This window comes from Eurytemora carolleeae, unplaced genomic scaffold (assembly GCF_000591075.1).
Source record: "Eurytemora carolleeae unplaced genomic scaffold, Eaff_2.0 scaffold248, whole genome shotgun sequence".
NCBI lineage: Eukaryota > Metazoa > Arthropoda > Copepoda > Calanoida > Temoridae > Eurytemora > Eurytemora carolleeae.
In genome coordinates, this window is record NW_019396210.1 from 150,245 (window position 1) to 174,178 (window position 23,934).

General features: G+C 31.1%; 1 protein-coding gene across 1 annotated transcript in view; it reads right to left on the reverse strand.

Moving 5' to 3' along the window:
* Positions 1-673: 673 nt before the first annotated feature.
* The window catches only part of LOC111698245 (putative uncharacterized protein DDB_G0268364), a 29,462-nt gene continuing 6,201 nt past the window's right edge, over positions 674-23,934 (reverse strand). Inside the window, exons 3-8 of the mRNA XM_023468533.1 lie at positions 22,597-22,749; positions 21,272-21,406; positions 13,458-13,650; positions 10,330-10,373; positions 2,865-2,917; positions 674-887 (exon numbers count right to left, since the gene is read on the reverse strand). Of these exons, the coding sequence (XP_023324301.1) occupies positions 2,894-2,917; positions 10,330-10,373; positions 13,458-13,650; positions 21,272-21,406; positions 22,597-22,749 (549 nt within the window). The 3' untranslated portion in view covers positions 674-887; positions 2,865-2,893. The remainder of the gene's footprint in view (positions 888-2,864; positions 2,918-10,329; positions 10,374-13,457; positions 13,651-21,271; positions 21,407-22,596; positions 22,750-23,934) is intronic.

Below are 23,934 nucleotides of genomic sequence, written 5' to 3' on the forward strand. Positions count from 1 at the left end.
AGATTTAGAGAATTGAATAAAAAATGTACAAACTGAATTGATAATGATGATGTAAACAAAATAAATTTACATAATTATTCTTTAGAATTTTCTACAATGAGAGTCATGACTGGTACAAGAGAGAGATTATAGAGGCAAAAACAAGAAAAATTTTAACATTTAATGTTCAAAATTTCGTCGTGAAATATCCGAAAAATTTCTAGACTTTAGATTACCCCCTTTAGGAGCGCAGCAAAAAAAAACTGTAGGAAACTAATTCCATATTTTCGGAATTATAAAAACTATTTTTATAATTAGAATGGTGATGATTTAATCATCTGAAGAATGGGCTGTTTTGATGGGTTTTTTAAACAAAAAGGCATTAAATTATTAATTTTTTTTCAATTTAATTTCAAATTGTTAAAAGCAACATTTTAAATTTGTTTTCTTCATATTTTTACCTTTTTACTCAAACTTTTTGATTTAGATTTCAAATTTTATCAATTTTTCTATTTAGCAGTTTAAAAAAATTGGTCTTTTTGTGCCTGGGTTAAAATTTTTTTGGTAGTTTGTGCTTTACTATTTTGTGAGAAAGAGTNTTACTGACAAAATTTTGAGTTTTCAATTAACATGAGTAATCTTTTTGACTATTTTTTGAGTCCTCATTGCTACGTTTTTGCGGACTTTTCAGTCCTCTCTGAACGACTATGGACTTTTAAAGTCCCTGCATGATGTTAAGTCCGTTTGACTGAATAAATCTTGTTGGACGATTGTTGATGATAGTCTGGACTACTACTTGATGTTGGACTACTCTAGTTCCGTGAATATTGAGACCAATCTTTGAGACCAATAAGAGATGGTTCAGCAATAGTTCGTCTTGGACGATACACTGCACCTCTCATATATCACTGAAAACAAATAAAAAATTATTCACAATTTCAAAAATATAAAAAATTTAAAATATATTGAGCTCAATACATAGTCATCTGTACATAGGATAGGGCTCTTATTCATAGAGGTCATGCTTAATACTTATAGACTAAAGGAAATGAGTTTTTACAACAAGCTCAAATTTTCTAATTACTATATCTTTGCAACCTGATGGTGTAAACCTATAATGTTTCAAACTTATGTTAATAGATTAGAATTCATAGTTTGAAATAACAAATGTCTACGACTTCGGGTTGCAAAGATACGCGGATAAAAAAATCAAGTTTATGGCAAGAACTCATCTCCTTTATGACTTTAAATAGTCCATTGAACATCAGACACAGCAATAGATTTGTGTTTACAGAGCCCATTAACTTGATAAGTGATTTAATAAGGTTACTAGTGACACTATTTGCTCTGAGGCCGAACTTGAAGGATTTGAGCCGCGGCTTAAATTTAAGCCCGGGCTCAAGTATGGTTGGTTCCACTTCAAATTGTATTCAATATTTCAAGATTTAGGCTGGTGCTCAATTGAAACCGGTATTTGGGGGATTTGAGACGCAGATTACATTAATTAAATTCGGACACTGTAACATCATCAAATACACAAAAGTATTGCTCTACTGTCGTCTTCTTATTTCACAGTTTCCTGATTCTTTCTGTAGAAATTTTACATAAAGCTCATACACAGATCTCGTAATTAAATACGATTCATGCACAGAGATGTATAAATATATTATTCAAGTTTAAATCGTTAAAATCTCCAAAAGTTTCCGGAATATTTATCTTAAAGATACATATTTGATGGGGGAGGGGGGGGGGGCAGTGTAATCAAGAAAAATGATAACAGATTACTTAACAAAAATTACATTTTCATCAACAATGCGTTTGCTTGAAGAATTGAAATTAATGTCTCTTCGATTTTATGTTCTACGCTTTGATTAGATAACTTTTAGAAAATCATCTAAAAAAAGATGCTCTTTTTTAAACTCTGCAATAACTGATTGCCATCGTTTCATATCTTTAAAAAGAATTCTTAATCTTGGATTACAACATTTCTTGAAAACGACTCGTGGATTTTTACACAAGAATAGTCAAAAAATTGGCAACATTTGTTTGATAGCTTATATCAAATGCTGGGATATTTTTATTGGAAATCCGGCTAAGCCTACGATCTTAGCGGCCTTTTACTCGATTTCCAGTAGACAAACTTAAAAGGAATTGAGCCTTTGCCACAAACTTTGATTTTCTAATCTCTTTAACTTTGCAACAGAATGTCTTATACCTTAGATATTTCAAACTATGAATTATGTTAAATTAAATAATTTAAGATTTTCACTAAAAGCAAGCAAAAATATAATAATTAGAAAATTTGTATTTGTGGCAAAAACTCAATTCCTTTGTCGCCAATAATAACATTTTACATCTTAAGCCTAGGAATCTTAGAATCGTTGACAATTTGACCACACTACTACTTACAAGGTAAAATCCTGAAAGAAGTAATTATCAGTTCTAAAATGAATAATTGCCTTTGACAACAAAAAAGTTATAAGGGAGTTAGTGGGGTCAAACGTAATCCAAGGTGTTGTTGCGACAAACTTGAAAATTGATACAACCTTTTATAGCAGTCCATGGACCTATGTGCTTTACAATATAAAGCAAGTTGATTCAAACTTGAAAATTGATACAACCTTTCATAGCAGTCTGCTGGACCTATGTGCTTTACAATATAAAGCAAGTTGATTGAAACTTGAAAATTGATACAACCTTTCATAGCAGTCTGCTGGACCTATGTGCTTTGCAATATAAAGTAAGTTGATTCAAACTTGAAAATTGATACAACCTTTCATAGCAGTCTGCTGGACCTATGTGCTTTGCAATATAAAAAAAGTTGATTCAAACTTGAAAATTGATACAACCTTTCATAGCAGTCTGCTGGATATATAAATCTCTACCTGACATCATTGTTGATATCTCTGTAAAGCTATCTAGGCAGACCTACTTCCATCTAAACACAAAAATTTTTTAAAAAAGGTTAAAAAATTACTTTTTCTGTTTGGAACCCTTTTCTCATCGTACAGTAGGACCCTTAAAACTCTAGAAAAAGCAAATGCCTGTTGAACTCAACTAAGATTTTCAAGAGTCCAATGTCAAGTTAGTAATTTTACGGACACATTTCACTTAAAAAGTTAATTTTCAAGCTACTAGAAAAACTGTTTTCTATATAGATTTTTACAGCGCTATACAGTTTTGTACAGATTTGTACAGTTTTGTACAGATTTGACCAGTTTTGTACAGATTTGTACAGTTTTGTACAGTTTTATACTATTTATGAGTCCCACTGTATATAATTCCATTCAGCAAAAACTATTTTTGCTAATTTTTCATAGATTTAGACAAATTTGCCAAAGGAATTGAGTTTTTGCAACAAACTTATATTTTCTAACCCCAATATCTTTGCAACCTGATGGTGTAAACCTTTGATATTTCAAACTTAGACTACTTGATCTACCAGAATTAATAGTTTGAAATATCAAAGGTCTAGAAAAACAGGTTGCTAAGTTATAGGAATAGGAAAATCTGAGTTTGTGGCAAAAACTCAATTCCTTTATATGCAAATTTTTAACACAAACCCTGAGTTTCTTTTTATACACAGACTGATTTAATAATGAAAAATATGTCAAAACATGTTGAAAAATCGCTCTGAGATGGGGGGACAGGGGGGGGGGAGTTTAAGGGATATTTACTTAGCAAAATACACAGAAATATTGGGCTGAGACATGTGCTATAAAAGATGGATTGCCGTATAAACATATAGATAGATAGATAGATAGATAGATAGAAAGATAGTTATGTAGACAGACAGATATATAGATTGACAGATGGCAGGAGAAAAAAATTAATCCCCCCCCCTTCCAAAAAAACAAATTCCTGTATATGCCCCTGGATGGATCATTATAGATTTATTAGATCTTTTTTACTAGTATTTACATTGTTTTGCGCCCTATCTATGTTTGGCCATGTTAGAAGAGTAAATAAAATAATTGTTACAGGGGTATATATTATCTTGAAAATAATTTTAAAGGTTTTATTCACTGAATTAATTTAAAAATGATTTTTGGTAAAATTAAATAAATTTTTCAGTGAAAAGTAGTTAAGAGTATTGTGGGTAATTCTTTAAACTAGGATAAGGTCAAAGAATCAACAATTTAATTTTGAATCAGTAAATTACTTTTCATTCAGTTTCGGACATGTAAATTATGGATTTAATATATAAACAGATACAAGGACGTCTTTACAATTTAAAATATGGAAATATATGGTTAAAGTTCAAAGTTGCATGTCTGATTTATAAAGGTACCTCAAAAAAATGTTATTTGGTAACATTTTATAGAAATTATTTGGTAACATTTTATAGAAATTATTTGGTAACANTGATTAAGCACAGAAATAAACCAGTTTTTTGTCTACAAGGAGGCCTGAATGCAAGAAACCGAACTAAATTAATTCCGTACAATCGTCTCTTTTAAATATTATTTAGTAACACTTTATAAATATTATTTTGCAACACTTTATAAATATTATTTGGTAACATTTTTAAAATATTATTTAGTAACACTTTATAAATATTATTTTGTAACACTTTTTAAATATCATTTGGTAACATTTTATAAATACTATTTAGTAACACTTTATAAATATTATTTTGTAACACTTTATAAATATTATTTTGTAACACTTTATAAATATTATTTGATAACATTTTATAAAATTATTGGGTAACATTTTATAAATATTAATTGGTAACATTTTACAAATATTATTTGGTAACATTTTATAAATAATATCTGGTAACATTCTAAACATGTAATAACATTGAATAATTTGTTTAGGCCTAAGTTTCTAAAATGTTATTATGCAAACAATGATTTAAAGAGCTGTCATTTTCTAATTGAGTATGACAAGTGGAATCCCTCAAATCTTATTGTCAATGACAGAGAGAGAGAGTGGAAAATAATTGTCTGCATAATTAAAAAATATGCCCGATGCAATTCTTTGCAGGGGGAGATACCATTTAGAGGAGATAAGACAAGCGGGGGTGGGGAAGGTTCAAATTTCTACATTAAATATAAACTCATTTCATAGTTTGAAATCTGACATGTTTCTTCTTCTATGAGCTAGTCATACGAATTTTTTTGTTTGAAATCCTTGAATGCAAGGATTCTCTTTCGCCATTTTGACAACTAAAGGAGTTCTAAGGTCACAAAATCGTAACTGTAATTTAACAGTAATTTGTTGAGATTGGGATGGTCTGTTTATAGACGTAAAATTGTTGAAATTCGAAATTTTTTATTTGATTTGAGAGATATAATCAAACTAAAATTTGGAGAAATATAAGTAATAAAGTAGGGGAGAAGGGGATGATGTAGGGTGTGGAATGGGTTCCAAGGGGATGATGTAGGGTGTGGAATGGGTTCCAAGGGGATGATGAAGGGTGTGGAATGGGTGGGCTGGATCAGTTGAACTTGATTGTAGATTTGTGAGTCTAATATATAGTAACTATAGTCTCTACTACTCTAATACTAGAAAATCAATACTTCTAGGGAATCTTACACACAGAGATATAGAGAACTATATCGATAAACCAAAATGTTTTCAGATATTTAAACATTTTACAATTCTTGTAAAAACATAATAAAATTAGAATATTATAATCTTCCAAATAAGTTTGGTGAATATCATAAGATTTGAAAATTTAAAAAGCAACATTTTTTTTCTTCAGAATTAAAACTTTTAAGAATGAAAAAATAAATCTTTTTTTTAGTTGTTAATTTTATATTTATGATATTTATGATATTTCTCATCATAAATTCATTGAATCAATACTGATGGAGATATCCTTGCTTCTGAAGAATGATTATTTAGATATCTCTAGGATTAATCCGCGAAATAATCCAGTTAAAGTGTGAAATTTAAAGAGTTTTTCAAGATAGGAAAACAACGATATCTTCCACATTATTGCCATAGAGAATAGAATATATATTAGAGAGGAATTTAAAGAATCTCTCGGTATGAATTTTTTCAGTCCCTTTCAGCCTGAAAGGGAGTTCAAAGTGTACAAATCATGTAAATGTTCACAAATTATATGCAGTAGAGTACATTAATACAGTATGTTCCCAAGACTATTCATTTCAATTTCGAAATTTTTAAAGCTGTTAAATAAACTTTATAATGAATTAGGTGAATAAAAACCATCATTTGATTTATAGTTATAACGGTAAATCATCGTTTGTAAAGTGAAAGGCATAGAGTCTATGTAAAATGATCATTGGTCAATTATGAAACCAGCCTATTTCAGAATTTGGTTTACTTTTAACATTAATTTTAGATTTTCTATAAAATGATATTCCAGGGCCCAAAAAGTTATATAGCATAAATATGTGAAGTACACCTGCAGTATGGAAACAGTACAACAAAATGGCCGTTTTACACTTTTTTCTAGTAAATTCACCTCTAATATATATTCTATTCTCTTTGATTATTGCTCTGTTTCTGAGACACCCTGTGAAGCCGAAACCAATAGGAAGAAAGTATCTCCTGGATTTGGGCCAGATATAAACTTTTTTACACCTCAGAGCTAGAAACTTAAGACCGGGTTTCATAAAGAAACCCAGTATCGGAAACCGGTTTTATGAATTAGGGGCAGAACGTTTTGTAGATTCCTATTTTAGTATTAAATATTATTTCATAAAATGTTTTTTTTTATTTGTTTTATTGTTTTCTGATTTTTAAAATTAAAATCTACGCAAATGTTAAGACCCCAAAAAGGAAACTCGGGAAAATCGTCCAACGATACTCTTTTAAATTTCCAGTTCAGTACTTCACTAAGAACTAAGGATCACGAAACCAAGAGGGGGGGGGAGGGGGAGGGAAGCTTGGGGTTAGTCGTTGATGCCAAATTCTACAAGAATAGCAATAAAGAAAAAAGGAGAATCGGTAAGAGGGGGAACAAAATAGTTTTACTTGATAGCTTAACTCAATTCCTTTTACTACAATTTGGTGCACATATGTATTGTATAGCTTACATAGTTTAATAATTATATGAACTTTTCTTCAAAGATATAACATCTAGAGTTGTGTCTGTTCACCCTTTTGAAATCGGCTCAAGAGAATATATCGTCATACCACATTTTTAGAAATCAAAAAACACTAGACTAGGACCAAGAGACTCTATTTCTGAAAACCGCCTTTAATTAACTAAACTACAGGGTTACCCACACAGGATCAGACTGTAAAGACGACCCAAAACTATAGAAATATGACTATTTGAAGCCTAGTTTTTGGATTTTGCATTCAATGGAGTTTTTAATGGTTAACTACATGATTAAGCACAGAAATAAACCAGTTTTTTGTCTACAAGGAGGCCTGAATGCAAGAAAACGAACTAAATTAATTCCGTACAATCGTCTCTGAAGTCTCAACCGTTGTGGGTAACCCTCTATACTCATGCTAAAAGTCTTTTATGGCATCTTTTTTTTCGGCAAACCCTGTCAATCATAAAATGCGATATCCAGAGAAAATTAAATTGTAAACTTCTATATTGTTTAATGGAATTATACTTTAGACAAATATAAATGCAAAGAGAATAGAATATATAGAGAGGAATTTACTAGAAAAAAGTGTAAAACGGCCATTTTGTTGTACTGTTTCCATACTGCAGGTGTACTTCACATATTTATGCTATATAACCTGTTGGGCCCTGGAATATCATTTTATTGAAAATCTAAAATTATTGTTAAAAGAAACCCAAATTATAAAATAGGCTGGTTTCATAATTGACCAATGATCATTTCACATAGACTCTATGCCTTCCACTTTATAAACGATGATTTTCCGTTATAATTATAATTCAAATGATGTTTTTATTCACCTAATTCATTATAAAGTTTATTTAACAGTTTAAAAAATTCGAAATTGAAATGAATAGTCTAGGGAACATACTGAATTAATGTACTCTACTGCATATAATTTGTGAACATTTACATTATTTGTACACTTTGAACTCCCTTTCAGGCTGAAAGGGACTGAAAAAATTCATACCGAGAGATTCTTTTAATTCTTCTCTATATATTCTATTCTCTATGTATAAATGATTAATATGTAAAAAATGCATTGCTTGATAATTTTATGGTTTGTGATTAGTCAACATCACTGACAAAGAATGAATTTAATAAATGTTTAAAATAGTCTCTTTTTTACAATGGCTTATTATAAAGTTTAACCGTGAGAAAACATGAAAACTATTATGTTTGCAATATTAATATTTTAAAATTTCTTATTTGCAGTAATCTCTCTCCAATATGTAAAATAAGATTTATATAATTATGTCCGTCTTCAAGTATTGTTTAGAAAGAAAATTTCTCAACTGTTGCAACAAATACATGCTTCAGGTCACTTTGCAATTCCTATTTATGCATGAAAATCAGACAGATAGATAGATAGATAGAAAGATAAGAAAAATACATAGATAGAGATATTAAAATACAAATTAGGACGTTTTAATATGCTAAATGCATTTTCTGAATGTTGCGAATAAGAAAATGTTGAAATCTTTAATGTTAATGGTTTAAAATTTCATATTTGTGAAAAGTATTCTGTCAACAGAATTTGAAATTCTCTTAAATTATGCAGATAATTCCAATGAGCCCTTTTCTTTTCCTGAATAATCAAAAAAGTTTAAGAATTAAAGTTAAAGATAAAACTTCCAATGTAAAAAAATTACCAAAAACAAAAAGAAAACTTAAAGTTTGACATTAAAAAAATATTTATAATTATTTCCTAATACTTATGATAAAAAAATTCAATGAAATGAAAAAAGGAATAAATGTCAAACATTTTTGTGTAAAAGTTTACGACGTGTACATGTAAAGTACATGTACATGTAAAATCAAGTTTACGACGTGTACATGTTAAGTACGTGTACATGTAAAATAAAGTTTACGAGTACATGTAAAATAAAATTTACGACGTGTACATGTAAAATAAAGTTTACGACGTGGACATGTAAAGTGAAAACGTACGGTTCTTCATGTAAAACTTATGAACAGTGAATTGTTCACTGTTCACTTTACATAATAAATTCGAATAAATGGTTTCTAAATGTTTTTTAAATTATTTTTAAAAGTTAAAAATGAAAGAAATGGGAGGGGGTAGAGGTTGGACTTTGAACATATTGCATCTAAGTACATAGATACAGCAAAGTATGAAATGTTGCAACATTTCAATGATATATTTTTAAGAAAAAAAAATAGTAAAGCTAAAGTAAAACAGAAAAATAAAGAAAGAAATAAAAAATAGACAAAAATTCAGATAAGAAATTCAGTAAAAAAAACACAATATATGAGAGAGGAATTATGAAAAACACAGTATATGAGGGAGGAATTATGAAAAACACAATATATGAGGGAGGAATTATGAAAAACACAATATATGAGGGAGGAACTATGAAAAAACAGTATATGAGGGAGGAATTATGAAAAACACAGTATATGAGGGAGGAATTATGAAAAAAACAGTATATGAGGGAGGAATTATGAAAAACACAATATATGAGGGAGGAATTATGAAAAACACAATATATGAGGGAGGAATTATGAAAAACACATTATATGAGGGAGGAATTATGAAAAACACAATATATGAGGGAGGAATTATGAAAAACACAGTATATGAGGGAGAAATTATGAAAAACACAGTATATGAGGGAGTAATTATGAAAAACACAATATATGAGGGAGGAATTATGAAAAATACAGTATATGAGGGAGGAATTATGAAAAACACAACATATGAGGGAGAAATTATGAAAAATACACTATATGAGGGAGGAATTATGAAAAACACAATATATGAGGGAGGAATTATGAAAAACACAGTATATGAAGGAGAAATTATGAAAAACACAGTATATGAGGGAGTAATTATGAAAAACACAATATATGAGAGAGGAATTATGAAAAATACAGTATATGAGGGAGGAATTATGAAAAACACAATATATGAGGGAGGAATTATGAAAAACACAATATATGAGGGAGGAATTATGAAAACACAATATATGAGGGAGGAATTATGAAAACACAGTATAAGAGGGAGGAATTATGAAAACACAACATATGAGGGAGGAATTATGAAAAACACAATATATGAGAGAGGAATTATGAAAACACAATATATGAGGGAGGAATTATGAAAACACAATATATGAGGGAGGAATTATGAAAAACACAATATATGAGGGAGGAATTATGAAAAACATAAAGTAAAAATGCAATCTAATGTTCTGGATTTGAATGATCAATCGGAGTAAGAATCGAAAAATCAATCGATCAATTGATCTTGAATAAATGATTAACGAACCTGTGAATCAGAGAGAACGTAGTAAAGAGACCCAGAGCCTGGATCTGAAAAAAAAAATTAATCTCAACTTTAATCTCGACTTTAATCTCAACTTTAATCTGGACTTTATTCTAAACTTCAATCTTGACTTTAATCTCAACTTTAATCTCGACTTCATTCTAAACTTTAATCTCGACTTTAGACTAATTCTAATCCCAAATAATCTCAACTTTAAGCCTAGCTTTAAGCTCGACTTTAATCTGAATTTTAATGTCAAGTTTAGGCTTAACTTAATCCAATTATTGGTATACTGCGTATAATTTTCATTTTATCTAGAAAATATAAAAATTGTTTTCTTTAATTAAAGAAAATAAATATTGTGAAAGTCACGAAATCTCGATTATTTGGAGATACAGGGTGTCCCACGAAGCATGACAGTTGGTGAATAGTTTTTAATGTCTTGTTCCACATACTGTATTAGACTTTTTGCAGTTTATTTCTTTAAAAAAATGTTTAACTCATAAAGATTTTACTGTGAAATCAATTTTACTATAATATAACTGTCATATAAAAACAACATCAAATTATGAAAGAAAACATTTTAAACTATTCACCAACTGTCATGTTTCGTGGGACACCCTGTAATAACCCATAATATTTATTTATATATCTAATCGTATCTACAAAGAATCCGAATTTCTTGACAATTTGAAAGACGACTTTAAGATCGTCTTTAGTATTTGCAAACATTTGCGGCATTCATGTGTTAACATATTTTTGTATTTCAATTTATTATATAAAACTAAAACTGTCCATCTTCAGTAATCCTAAAAGGCAGACTGCACTGGAATTACCAGGACTATATATATGATTAATGTTTCAAGGATGATACTTAGGTTGACAAATGAGAGCCAAAAGTTATTTCCCAGAACAAAGACGATCTTCAAGTTATTTCCCAGAACAAAGATGATCTTCAAGTTCTTTCCCAGAACAAAGACGATCTTCAAGTTATTTCCCAGAACAAAGACGATCTTCAAGTTATTTCCCAGAACAAAGACGATCTTCAAGTTATTTCCCAGAACAAAGACGATCTTCAAGTTATCTCACAAATTAATATTTGGAAACATTTGAGTCTTTGCTACATACCCTGATTTTATAATCCTTATATTTTTGCAGCCCAATGTCGTAGACCTTAGATAATTCAAATTATGAATTCTGTTAGATCAAATAATTTAAGTTTGAAACATCAAGGATTTGCACCATCAGGTTGAAAAGTATAATTGAAATAAAGAAGAAATTATATTTATGAGGATATATCTGAAAAGTTAATTAACTGAAGAGGAAACCCAGTAATTGAAATAAATTGAGAGCTGGAAAAGAAAGAGTTTTATCATTGATCCTCAATCGGGTTTTTTTTCTTTGAGGTGAACCCGTTGTCTTCAAAATAAGATGGTACGTATTTAATTGAGGATATGACAGTGAACGTGACACTGTACAGTGAACAAACTTTAATTATCTAATTTCTTTAGCTATGCAACCTGATGATGAAAACCTTTTATATTTCGTACTACAGCTAATCCCAGTCCACGACATCAGGTTGCAAATATATAAGAAATAGGAAGTTAAAGTTTGTTGCAAGTATTCAGTACTTTTGTATTTGTCTTCTTTCGTAATTTCCTGGTTCGCTTCATGTTTTTCACTAATTTTTATATGATTGTAAAATCATTTAATATCATAAACATGAATATATTTAGATTTTAATGCATAGAATTGAAGTTAATCTTTAAATCGTGATATTCAAAAGGTTTAGGTTGTCATCTTTTGGTTGTAATCTTGTTCATAGTGGCCACCTAGCATAGCCTCCCTTCCAATAACCTTGCCCTATCTAATACTTCATTCTAATATCATTGCCCTATCTAATACTTCATTCTAATATCATTGCCCTATCCTATCCTTCATTCTAATATCATTGCCCTATCCTATCCTTCATTCTAATATCCTTGCCCTATCCAATCCTTCATTCTAATATTATTGCACTATCTTATCCTTCCTTTTAATATCCTTGCACTACCCTATCTTTCTTTTTAATATCATTGCCCTATCCTATATTTCCTTTCAATATCATTGCCCTATCCTATCCTTCCTTCTAATTTCCTTGCCCAATTCTATCCTTTCTTTTAATATCCCTGCCCTTTCCTATACTTCTTGCACTATCCCATCCTTATAATATCATTGCCCTATCCTATCCTTCCTTATCATATCATTGCCATATCTTATCCTCTTTTCTAATATCCTTGCCCTATCCCATCCTCTTATAATATCATTGCCCTATCATATCCTTCATTCTGATATAATTGCCCCATCCTATCCTTTCTTCTAATATCGTTGCCCTATCCTATCCCCTTCTCCATTATTATAAATAAAGAGAATGTGGAATGAATCTATTAAGGTGCCCTAAGAGCAAGACCGAGTTGTGGTCAATGAATCTCTTTAATCGATATATAAGAAGTAAAAGAGGTATAAATCTCCATCCCATAAAAACCGCAAAATTTAAAGAGAAAATCTACCAAAAGAAGGTGCAAAATGTGGTCCAACTGTACCCAGACAAAGTGACTAATTTTAAATTTATTATTCAATAATTTGAATGTGTTTGCTCTGATGGTCGGGTTACTGAATATTAAACATAAAAGATAAAACAGAGAAGACCGTTTAAAACTGTTTTTAAAAATAATAATATAAAATTTCAAGTTACTTTATTTTCGTTCTAAATATATTTATAAAAATCCCTTACCCCTAAGTTAAAAACTAAGTTTGACTTGTATTGCTTGCTGTTGTGTCTTTTTCAATAAACCCCTAGTTTGTGAGGTTTTACTCTCTTTTTCCCCCACCTCCATTAAAACCAGTTGATGGTTTGTTTTCACTCTCTTTTGATTCTACCATAGTGTAAACACGTGCGGGCTTAATAAGCCCTTTTAAATTAAACAAATCAATTTTGGTCTATAATCATTAATCAATCTCTGTGATTGTGATTAGACCCAAATATTATATCTAATTAGCAATTGTACCCAACGTTGCTTGTCCAAATCACTCCTTAATATTTCCAGGCAGATCTGGGTTCCCAAGCTAGTATCTAATAAATAATTACTTACATGTTACAGGCACTAGGTTAGGCTGCATCATCAACTGTTGAAACTGTTGTTGTTGTTGCTGTTGCTGCTGCTGTTGTTGTTGTTGCTGTTGCTGTTGCTGTTGTTGTTGTTGTAGAGGTTGATAGACTGGTAAACCGCTCTTATCTGATGCTGCTTGTCTCTTGTATGGCACCAAACTTCCGTTAGGTAGGGTCTGAAATATACAACATTTAATTTCATTGTTTTATTGAGAAGTAAAACATGACAGTTTTGAAAGAAACGAAAGATGACAAAATTTCTAATTTTTTGGTGAAGATATATTTTCTGAAATGTTTCCTACTTCCTACTGTTCCGTTCTTTATTCATCCTTTTAAACTCATTGCAAATCTTTTAATCCGTTCGTTATCGGATAGTTAGATCAAAAATACTGTTCTTTTTTAATTTGGCAGTTTTTTCTATTTGCGAAAGTTTTGGTTCATTTAAAAAAACAACTTCTGTTCAGAAATTATACCAGTTAAAAATTCCTATCTTTAATCAAATACGAACATTTTTTTACGTCTTTTTTTCTTCCCCTTGGGGGAGATGGTGGGTTTTAGGAATACAACATTTTCCTTTCATATACTGTGTTCATCTGGTTTTATAACAAATACGTCATAATGCGGTATTTCTATACAAGTTTTTAGAATTAAACGTCGAACAGGGTTATGTACATAAAAGATATTCCTCCCTGCTCTAACTATAAAAACAAAGTACTCAAAAAAATGGATTTGTCTTAAAGGAATTTATAATCCTAAATTTTCTAATCCTTATTTATGAAACACGATTTCATAGACTTTCCTTTTTATATTTTAAAGGAATGTGTTTGTTTTTTTAAAAACATTTTTTAGTCCTAACTTTTAGTATCTAACTTTCATGTTTATTCACACAAAACATATATTAGAATATAACTTTATTGTTATAAAGTTCTTAAAAGGTACAAAGGGAAAAGACAGACTAAAGTCTAACTTTAGGACAGGAGGGAGAAGTGCTCTGAATTCTCTGTAAAACACAAAATCTTTATTTTCATTGCCTTATTATAATTATGAGTAAAAAGCATGATTTAGCATGATTTAGATGTGGGATCAGAGCCATGGAAAACTGCTCTATCACGTATACCACGAACTATGCAAAAATGCTCCATCACTTGTAGAGAACACTGTACAGTGTACAAACTTCACGGTTCATGAAACATAAAGTTAAGAAAACGAAAAAATAAACAAATCCGCCAAATAAGGATAAAATCTGCACTTTCTATACATAGTATTGCCAAACAAGTATTAGCACAGTGTGGTAAATAAGTTGATGCAAACATAGTTTAACTGTCCATCAATGCAGATTGGTCTGTCTGAATAGACAAAAATACCATTAGTCACAATTCGTAATTGCATGAATTCAACATATTCAATAAGGACCAGACCGGAGTGCATCGGTCAAGATGGTCTGTGCACTGTAGTCTAAATTATTTAACACGAAAAAACGATCAAGATGGTTGTGCACTGTAATCTAAATTATTTAACACGAAAAAACGGTCAAGATGGTCGTGCACTGTAATCTAAACTATTCAACTCGAAATACAACGGTCAATATGGTCTGTGCACTGTAATTTAAACTATTCACGTCGAAATACAACGGTGAATATGGTCTGTGCACTGAAATCTAAACTATTCAACTCGAAATACAACGGTCAATATGGTCTGTGCACTGTAATCTAAACTATTCAACTCGAAATATGGCGGTCAAGATGGTCTGTGCATTGTAATCTAAACTATTCACGTCGAAATACAACGGTGAATATGGTCTGTGCACTGTAATCTAAACTATTCAACTCGAAATATGGCGGTCAAGATGGTCTGTGCATTGTAATCTAAGCTATTCACGTCGAAATACAACGGTAAATATGGTCTGTGCACTGTAATCTAAACTATTCAACTCGAAAAACAACGGTCAATATGGTCTGTGCACTGTAATCTAAACTATTCAACTTGGAATACAACGGTCAATATGGTCTGTGCACTGTAATCTAAACTATTCACGTCGAAAAACAACGGTGAATATGGTCTGTGCACTGTAATCTAAACTATTCAACTCGAAATAAAAGATCAAGAAGATCTGTTCACTGTAATCTGTAATCACACTGTTAAGAATAAAACAGTAATAAGGATCTCTCTGTAAAATTAACTAAAAAATCTAAGCCACTCTTTAAATGGGGAGTAACTCAAAATTACGCCAGCAGTTAATTGGTTCACCCCCCCCCCCACCCCTTCCAGCACTCCTCTCCTTAAATTTTCTGCAGTTTTTATTCGATCCTAGATCCTATGAAAAATGCATCTACTAATTCAAGTCAAATAAACGGTAAACTTGAATCCCGCCCTTTACCCAAATCTTCTGGGTTTAATATAAATATAACTAGGAGTAACCGGGTTGAACGGAGAATTAAACCCTGTTTACTGCAGTTAAACTTATAAAATTTACAGTTTACAGTCCTGCAACCCTAAACCTAGTTCAAATACTTCATCTAATATACTCAGTTTTCATTAGAACAAAAATATTTTTATTTTTAGCCGTAAACTTATATTAAATTCAATTTTTTGTAGGTTTTAAACATTAATTTGTTAGTTTTAGGGTCGGAGTTCATTTTAAAGCTCTCTTGAAAGTATGAATAAGCATTCATTAGCTCACAATAATCTTTCATTCATTCAACATCAACTATTCATCCTACATCAACTATTCATTCAACATCGGCTATTCATTCATTCAACATCAAATATTCATTTATTCAACATCAACAAAATTCATTCCCTTATAATTACTTTTATAACTCTGTGTCTGTTCACCCTTTTGAAATCGGCTCAAGAGGATATATCTCACCATCAAATAAAGCAAATCTAAAGAAACTCAATAAGTTCTGCAAACCAAGTGTTAGTTTCTAAGCAATGTGCGAAAATCTAACAAGCCTTGCAGTGCTGGCATCATACCACATCTTTAGAAACCGAAAAACGCTAGACTGGGACCAAGAAACTCCATTTCTGAAAACCATCTCTGAATAGCTAAACAAAACTCATGCTAAAAGTCTTGTATTGCACCTGTTTTTTTTGGCAAACCCCGTCAATCATAAAATGCAATATCCAGAGAAAAGAGTATTATAATTAAATTGTAAACTTTGATATTGTTTAATGTAATTTTGCTTTAGACAAATATAAATGATGAATATGTTTAAAATTTGGTTAACATATGCATAGATTTCAACGCAAGAAAATATTTGCACATTGACCTTATTTTCATACTTTAATTTCCCATTGTTGCACTTTATTGCCTAATAAGAATTGCAACATATGTGCATTTAGTACTTTGCAGAAAATTACAGTTCAAAAACTTTATTATTGTATGAAGAAAGGTTTTACTAAACCCATTTATGGTCTGAATCAATTTAAATATATTTACAATGCACCACGTCCTGTGCATGGTGCGAGCGCCGACTCAGATTTTTCAGTTTATAATAATTCACGTTTTTAGTCTAATACTCCAGGCACATATGTTTCCAAATCAAGTTTTATGAAGGCCAATAAAATATAACGAGGTCTGAGCATTGCTGAAATTCAAAAAAGCTAAAGCAAGTTTTTAAACCCGCCATCCCATCTACTTTTCCCCAAGCTTTAATGTAAGCGCTTGCATAAGTTCTGATAACACCTCCCCCCCCCCTCCTCCCGTATTCAATGTACATTTTACACACATACAGCTTTATAAATACCACCATTTTTAAAGGTTGACTAAAATTCTTAAAATAATTTTTTTTCCTTCTACCTATTTTAATGTTTCCCTCCCCCTTAGGTTTTTTACCTTAAAAAAAATAACTAGTTCTGTATATTGCCTTTTTTGGTTTTATCTTTTATCTATGGAATAATTTTGGTCATTTTCTGGAGGACTGATGAGGAAATAAAAATATTTCGAAATTAATTTCCAAATTCGATTTTTTTATATCTGCGAGAGCAAAAATCTTGTTTGCCGATAAAATACTAAGATTCAAATAGAGAGTTCCAAAAAAAGAGAAATAATAAGGTAAAAGTTGGATTTTCTTGAGGAAAGCATGGTCAAAATGGAGAAAAAGAATTTTTTTGACTTTCTTGCAACTTAAATATTTTACTCTGGTAAATTTGAACTTTAACCATAAATTCAAGGAATTCTCTAATTTAAGAATGGCATGTTCGATGTAGAATGGTAACCTTTAAATCTACAGCTGAGTAACAATGAGGAAGATATCCTCGTTTTCCATCAAGAAAAGTTTAAAATTCTTATTTTTTATACATTTCATTCTCTCTGCAGTCCCTTTATAGAGAAATTAAATTTAAAAAAATAGTTTTTTAGCTCAAAACTGTGGATATCTCACACAACCTTGGTCAAAGATAAATGGTCCGTTGTGAATTAGACATGATATTCTATAAATACAAGATCATTTGATATAATGTCTACAGTCCCTTTAAACTTTTTTTTCAGGAAGACAGGTTGTGATGAGAACTGGTATTGTAAACCATTGGAAAAGATTTAAAACTTTATTTCAGTTGGTCAAACAAGCTCAATAGGAAAGAGGGTTTAAATTTCTATCCTAATATGAATCTATTCAGTCTCTGATATCTCAGTTCTCTACCCGACACTAGAAGCTGATATCTCAGTTCTCTACCCGTCACTAAAAGCTGATATCTCAGTTCTCTCTACCCGACACTAGAAGCTGATATCTCAGTTCTCTACCCGACACTAGAAGCTGATATCTCAGTTCTCTACCCGACACTAGAAGCTGATATCTCAGTTCTCTCTACCCGACACTAGAAGCTCGCCACAAATGTTATCCTTTCAAAACCGTTTTTTTAGTAGTTCGTTAGTTCGTTAAGGAGTAATTTGTTTATTCGTTCATTAACCGTTTGATTCAGACAGGGGCGTATACATGAATTTGTCCAAGGGGAGGTTAAATTTTTATCTATGGGGGGGGGACTCAGCACCCGTTGGGGCCTGAAAACCCCCTAGAAATCATAGATTGTATTGATCCAGAAATTGAGCCACTATTGCCCAGAGGGAAGGGGTTTAACATTTTTTTTAAATTTAAGAGGGGAAATTCTCAGACCCTGATGGGGAAGGGCTTAATACCATAGTGGTATACGCCTCTAAACATATTTTCACGTTGGAAAGATCGTTCTTATCGTTGAGAAGTGTTTAACGAAGTTAGGCGGATTAGACACACAAACATCTTTATTGATATTCATGATGACAAGAGTTTAATATTTGAAATGAAAATATATGATTTTTCCTTGTGCAATGTGCACACTCCATAGACATTAAACAGCTTGGGATAGTCAATAAATTAAGACTTTAAAGACTTAATACTCGCACGGGTGCATATTTTTCCTCAATGCCCCCCCCCATAACCTAACCCTCCTTTACCCCAACAATTGTTTAAATTTAGCTTTATAAATCTGAACAAGCTTTAAAAAAAACATTTCATACAAAAAAGGAATTGAGTCTTTGTCACAAACTAAAATTTTCTAATCCCAATGTCTTTGCGACCTTATAGTGTAAACCTATGATATTTCAAACTTAGATTATTTGATCTAACTAAGTTTTAAATATATATGCGCCAAATTGTTAGGATTTTTTAATAAAAATATATATCCCTGTAAAGTGTAAATCAAGCTGACAATAAGTATTAGACATGTTGCTAGGCAGCATCTATGCAGTCAGGCAGCCCGTGTATTTTGCATTTAAATAGATAATCTTAATGTCGGTTTCTAAACAATTCAACTTATCACAGTCGACTAGAAAAGATTAAAAAAGTGAGTTATTTACGTGAATAGTGGAAAAAGGGTGTAAAAAAAAGACATTATATTTTCTTTAAAATTCTTGTATTCAAATATTTAGAATAATTTTTAAAGTTTTGTAAAGTTTAAATATTGAAAAAACAAAATTGGATTGCCGACTTTTTCAAGGCAAAAAGAAAATTCTTGAGCAAAAGTTAAAATAAACATTATTTTAAGACGGTAAAATGTAAGTTAATTTTTTATTTTTTGAACTTCGAGAGTTTATTTTAAAATAAGGCCGGGAACAATATTTTTCATTTTTGAATTTCATGAAAAAAACATGATTGTTTACATTTTTTATGATAATCATATAGATATAGGAGAATTAGAGACTCGTAACTTACAGTCAAGAATTTTCAAGCACAATTTAGTTTATTTAAATTGAGTTAAGATTTCAAATTCTAAATTACCTTATACAAATTGTATTTTTTTCTAAAATTTTTTTGACATTTGAACAATGTTTAATTACACCACATTCTGGAAATTTAAATAGATTTATAAAAGAGAGTGTTAGCGAAAAACGAAAGGGGGTGAACCAACATTAAACGATTGGTAGTGATGAACACTAACACCACTAGACAACTGAGGATTATTTAGAAGATCAAAAAAATGCTGCTCGATTGATTTCTAATAAAAGTATTGATTGTTCATCCTATTCTATTTTTTCAGCGAACAATAATTTTCAGCGTTTATTTAGAAAGAATAATTAAGGAACTAAAGCGTGTAATGAACAAGCATGCAGAAACAAACACAGACAAGCAACGGTGGTAAATAAGCACTATGTGAAAATATCTATAAGAAAAAAATATTACTTTTAAAGAATTTATATCTATCTTCTGTATAATAAAGCTCTTTTGTATATATGTATATTTTATTATAGCTGGCCAAACGGCTGAACCAAATTTAGGGAACCTCTGGGCTTCTCGCAGGTAACAAAGGTAAAAACAGCTGAAATCATGCTTTAATACCAAGCGCGGGTAAACGGCGAGTGTAACTATGAGTACTATCAGTGAAGTTTAAGATGACCGAAGTACTTCTGTTACCTTGCATTTGGCTAGGGGTAAATAGGAGGGAGGGGGGGGGTATTTTCTGATTTATTCGGAGAGAAAAATGTTTTAGACATGGCACAATAGTCGGAAAAACTAAATAATTTTTAAAGGGCTACGATAAACTTTTCATTGGATTCAAATTACAATCAAAACAAAAAAGGTTAGATTTAAATAGACTTTTTAGTGGCCAGATTAATTAGTAATTGGACAAATTATTTTCCTGTCCACAGAGAAGAGGGGGGGGGGTTTACCCCGTTCAATAGGGTTTAAAAGACTTTCTTTTTGGTATCATAGCCAATAAGGTTTTAGTAAGATTCATAATGAGGGTCTATAAATATAAAAAATACCCAAGCTTTCCAAAATATTTGACTTCGCTAATACTACTATAAGAATAAGTATCAGACCTCAAAAAGCGGACGAAATATTGCCAATAGCTTTTGTGTTAAGTAGAGTTTTATTAGTCCTACAAATTCAAACTATTTAAACTTAGAGAAAAAAATATCTTAACTAAATATATTTAGGAAAGTTTAATGTTTGTAAGCATGATTAATGCAGGTCGGCAGTATTCTGTTAATTTGGAAAAAACTGGTTTAAATGCATTTTCGAAATGTAAAATTGTCTCATGCAGTAAAAGGTCAACGAACTGAAACCATATGCACTAATCACGCTTCACTTCACAAAACTAGGCATCTAAAACTGCAGAAAATAAAATAAATAAATTTATTTTAATATTAGTAAAGCTAGCATGATCTGTACAAATGTGTAATGCGTATGAAAGAAAACTGACCACGCTGTTAAATAAAAACCGGAAATGCTATTGACGCCATTTTGAAAAAATAAACCGGTTTTGATTTAACATCAAGATCTCGAGTTGCCAATGGTGAAAATAAAAACATAATTATACCAGATGGAAAACCTCCTCATCCTCTAGAGGTCGTTTCTTGCCGGCTACGAGGCTGGGTTGGCCAGCAGAGAGGGTGAGCTGGGTGAGGTCCAGGGGGAGGCCGGGAATACCGACTGGAGGTCCCATCATCATCATCTGATAACCAAAGCAATAGCGTAGCGTGTAATAACTGGCGGCGGCAAGAAAAAAAAGAAAGAAAAAGACTTAATCCTTAAATATGTATAAGCTTAAAGTCCAATAAGCACGCTACAATGTTAAGTATCACCATACTGCATAAAAATTGTCAGTTTTTGGTCTGTATTTCTAAATGTTGATTTAACTAGGGCACTTTTCCTCCGCTTTTCAGAAAATGGGCAAAAAAGCATTTCATGCAAATACTAATTCAACATTTTCGTGTACAGGTGTGATATGTTACAATTTTCAGTTGTTTGTCTCGTATTTTGTTTTAATTCTAACAGGGCATGCACTATACAAATGCATTATTTTTAAGATAAGATTAATAAATCTAAAAAGTTTAACTGTTTTTTTAACGTTTAGTTTTTTTAATATAAATTGTCATCTTTGCAATAAAGTTGGCATAAAAAAAGAAGGAAAGGGGGTTGTAATGTTTAATAAAGTTAAAATTTGCTGTCAAGTTTTCTTTCGCAGACATTTTTTTTAAAAAACAACGAAATTGTTCGAGCACATTTAATAACATGTCCTAAATTAGAAAGTTGCAGATTACAGTTACTAAGAATCTAGGACATTGAAAAGTGTCCTAAAATGCTTGTTTATCAACCTAGCCCCCCTTCTTATCAACCTAGCCCCCCTTCTTTGAGTCAATTTCTATTGATGTTAATTTTATTTGCAAAGCAGTGGAAAGATACTTTTAAGCAAGAACACACCTGGTGCAGACAACAAGCAGATTAACAGGGCTGCATGCAAAGATTATTTATTTAATTAGAACATTTAACAAAGTAAAGTGTCAAAGCTTGCAAGAGGAAAAGATTCCGGTTTAGTATCAACAACAAAAACCTTTGTCTGGGGAGCAGTTGATTTAAATGAAAAAACAGAAATAGCTTCTTTCAAAAATCTTAAATTAGCAAAAATCAAGAAGTAAATTATTTCTGTTATTTCTGCAGTATGGCGAAATAACAGAAAAATGCCGTTTTTCTTATATGTAAACAAGACACATTGTCAAATCAGTCTAGTCTCACAAAAATACTCTATCTGGCATAAAAAAGAAAAATAATACAATTAAAAAACTTTTTTCTAGATAAGCCACTGAAACTGCGGTTGGATTTGGATCTACTAAGGCTCCAAAAAGTTGACTACGCTATCCCTACCTCGTGACGTTTCTGTATGGTGTGATGAGGGGCGGCGGGCTGGGATGGCGGTGGCGCGTGAGTAGCACCATCTATAAGTGGTGAGATGAGCCCTGTCTGGAGGTATGGAGAGTAAGCCAGCGGAACCTGACCGCCAAGATATTGATGACCAAACTGAAACAAAATAAAGTGAAAAAAGTACTTCTTGTTTTATTAATGATTAAACATGTGACATTTAAAAAAGTAAAAAATTGTGAACAAAACATTGATTACGAAGGTACCTACAAAGGACAAAGGTTTTTTTAGTCAATTATTGTAGATTTTTTTTTGCAACTGAAAAGCACTATTCTTTGATAAGCATTTAGCAACTTCGATTAAATAGTTTGTACATTATAGGTCGTATTTAAAGTTTCATCAATTGTGGAGAAACCTGTGCTTGCAGTTAAATTATGTTCTAAAAGAAAGAAAAACAACGTATTTACTATTTGCAAACAAAAAAAAACATTCCTAATTATAATTAGTGTTTTTAATCTTAAAATTGTTTGAATTCTATAGACGAAATTTTTTTAATCAATGTTTAAGAGGCTGTAAGCGTTATTTGAAGTGACCCAATATGCAAAGAAGGCAATGACCGATTCACAACGCTACCCTTTAAAGCATTGTCTAGTCAAGTATGAATTAGATTTCAATATTTAAAACTTGTTGTTTTCATTTGTGGGTTCTTTACAAAAGTGACTTTCTACTGCAGAAATTATCAGAATTAAACACTTTTATGCCAGAAAAACGTAAACTATCTTCCTAATTTATTGATCAGATGGCAATATTGTGAATCGGGCATTGCCATCTTTGCATGGAATTCGCTTTAAATTATGCATACATTCCCTTTAAACTATAACGCTATAACAGAATTAAACAGGATGGATATTACAAAACCGTGAATAGATGCAGTTTAAATTGGGTAAAGGGGGGAGAGGGCAATAGCGCTGAAAGCTCCCAGGCTGCTACTGCTTAAAGGGAATGTTCATCTATTTTGAAATACGCATAATATCCCTTTTTTTCTTGGAAAATTATTATTGCCAAATCTTTCGGTTTTCGAGCTAACAAGGTTAGTATTTTTGCGCTTTAAATTGGCGACGAATTTAAATTTTAAAAATCTGAGCAGACCTCTTTTTTATTTCACACACACATATATATATATTGTCTCATGCAGTAAAAGGTCAACGAACTGAAACCATATGCACTAATCACGCTTCACTTCACAAAACTAGGCATCTAAAACTGCAGAAAATAAAATAAATAAATTTATTTTAATATTAGTAAAGCTAGCATGATCTGTACAAATGTGTAATGCGTATGAAA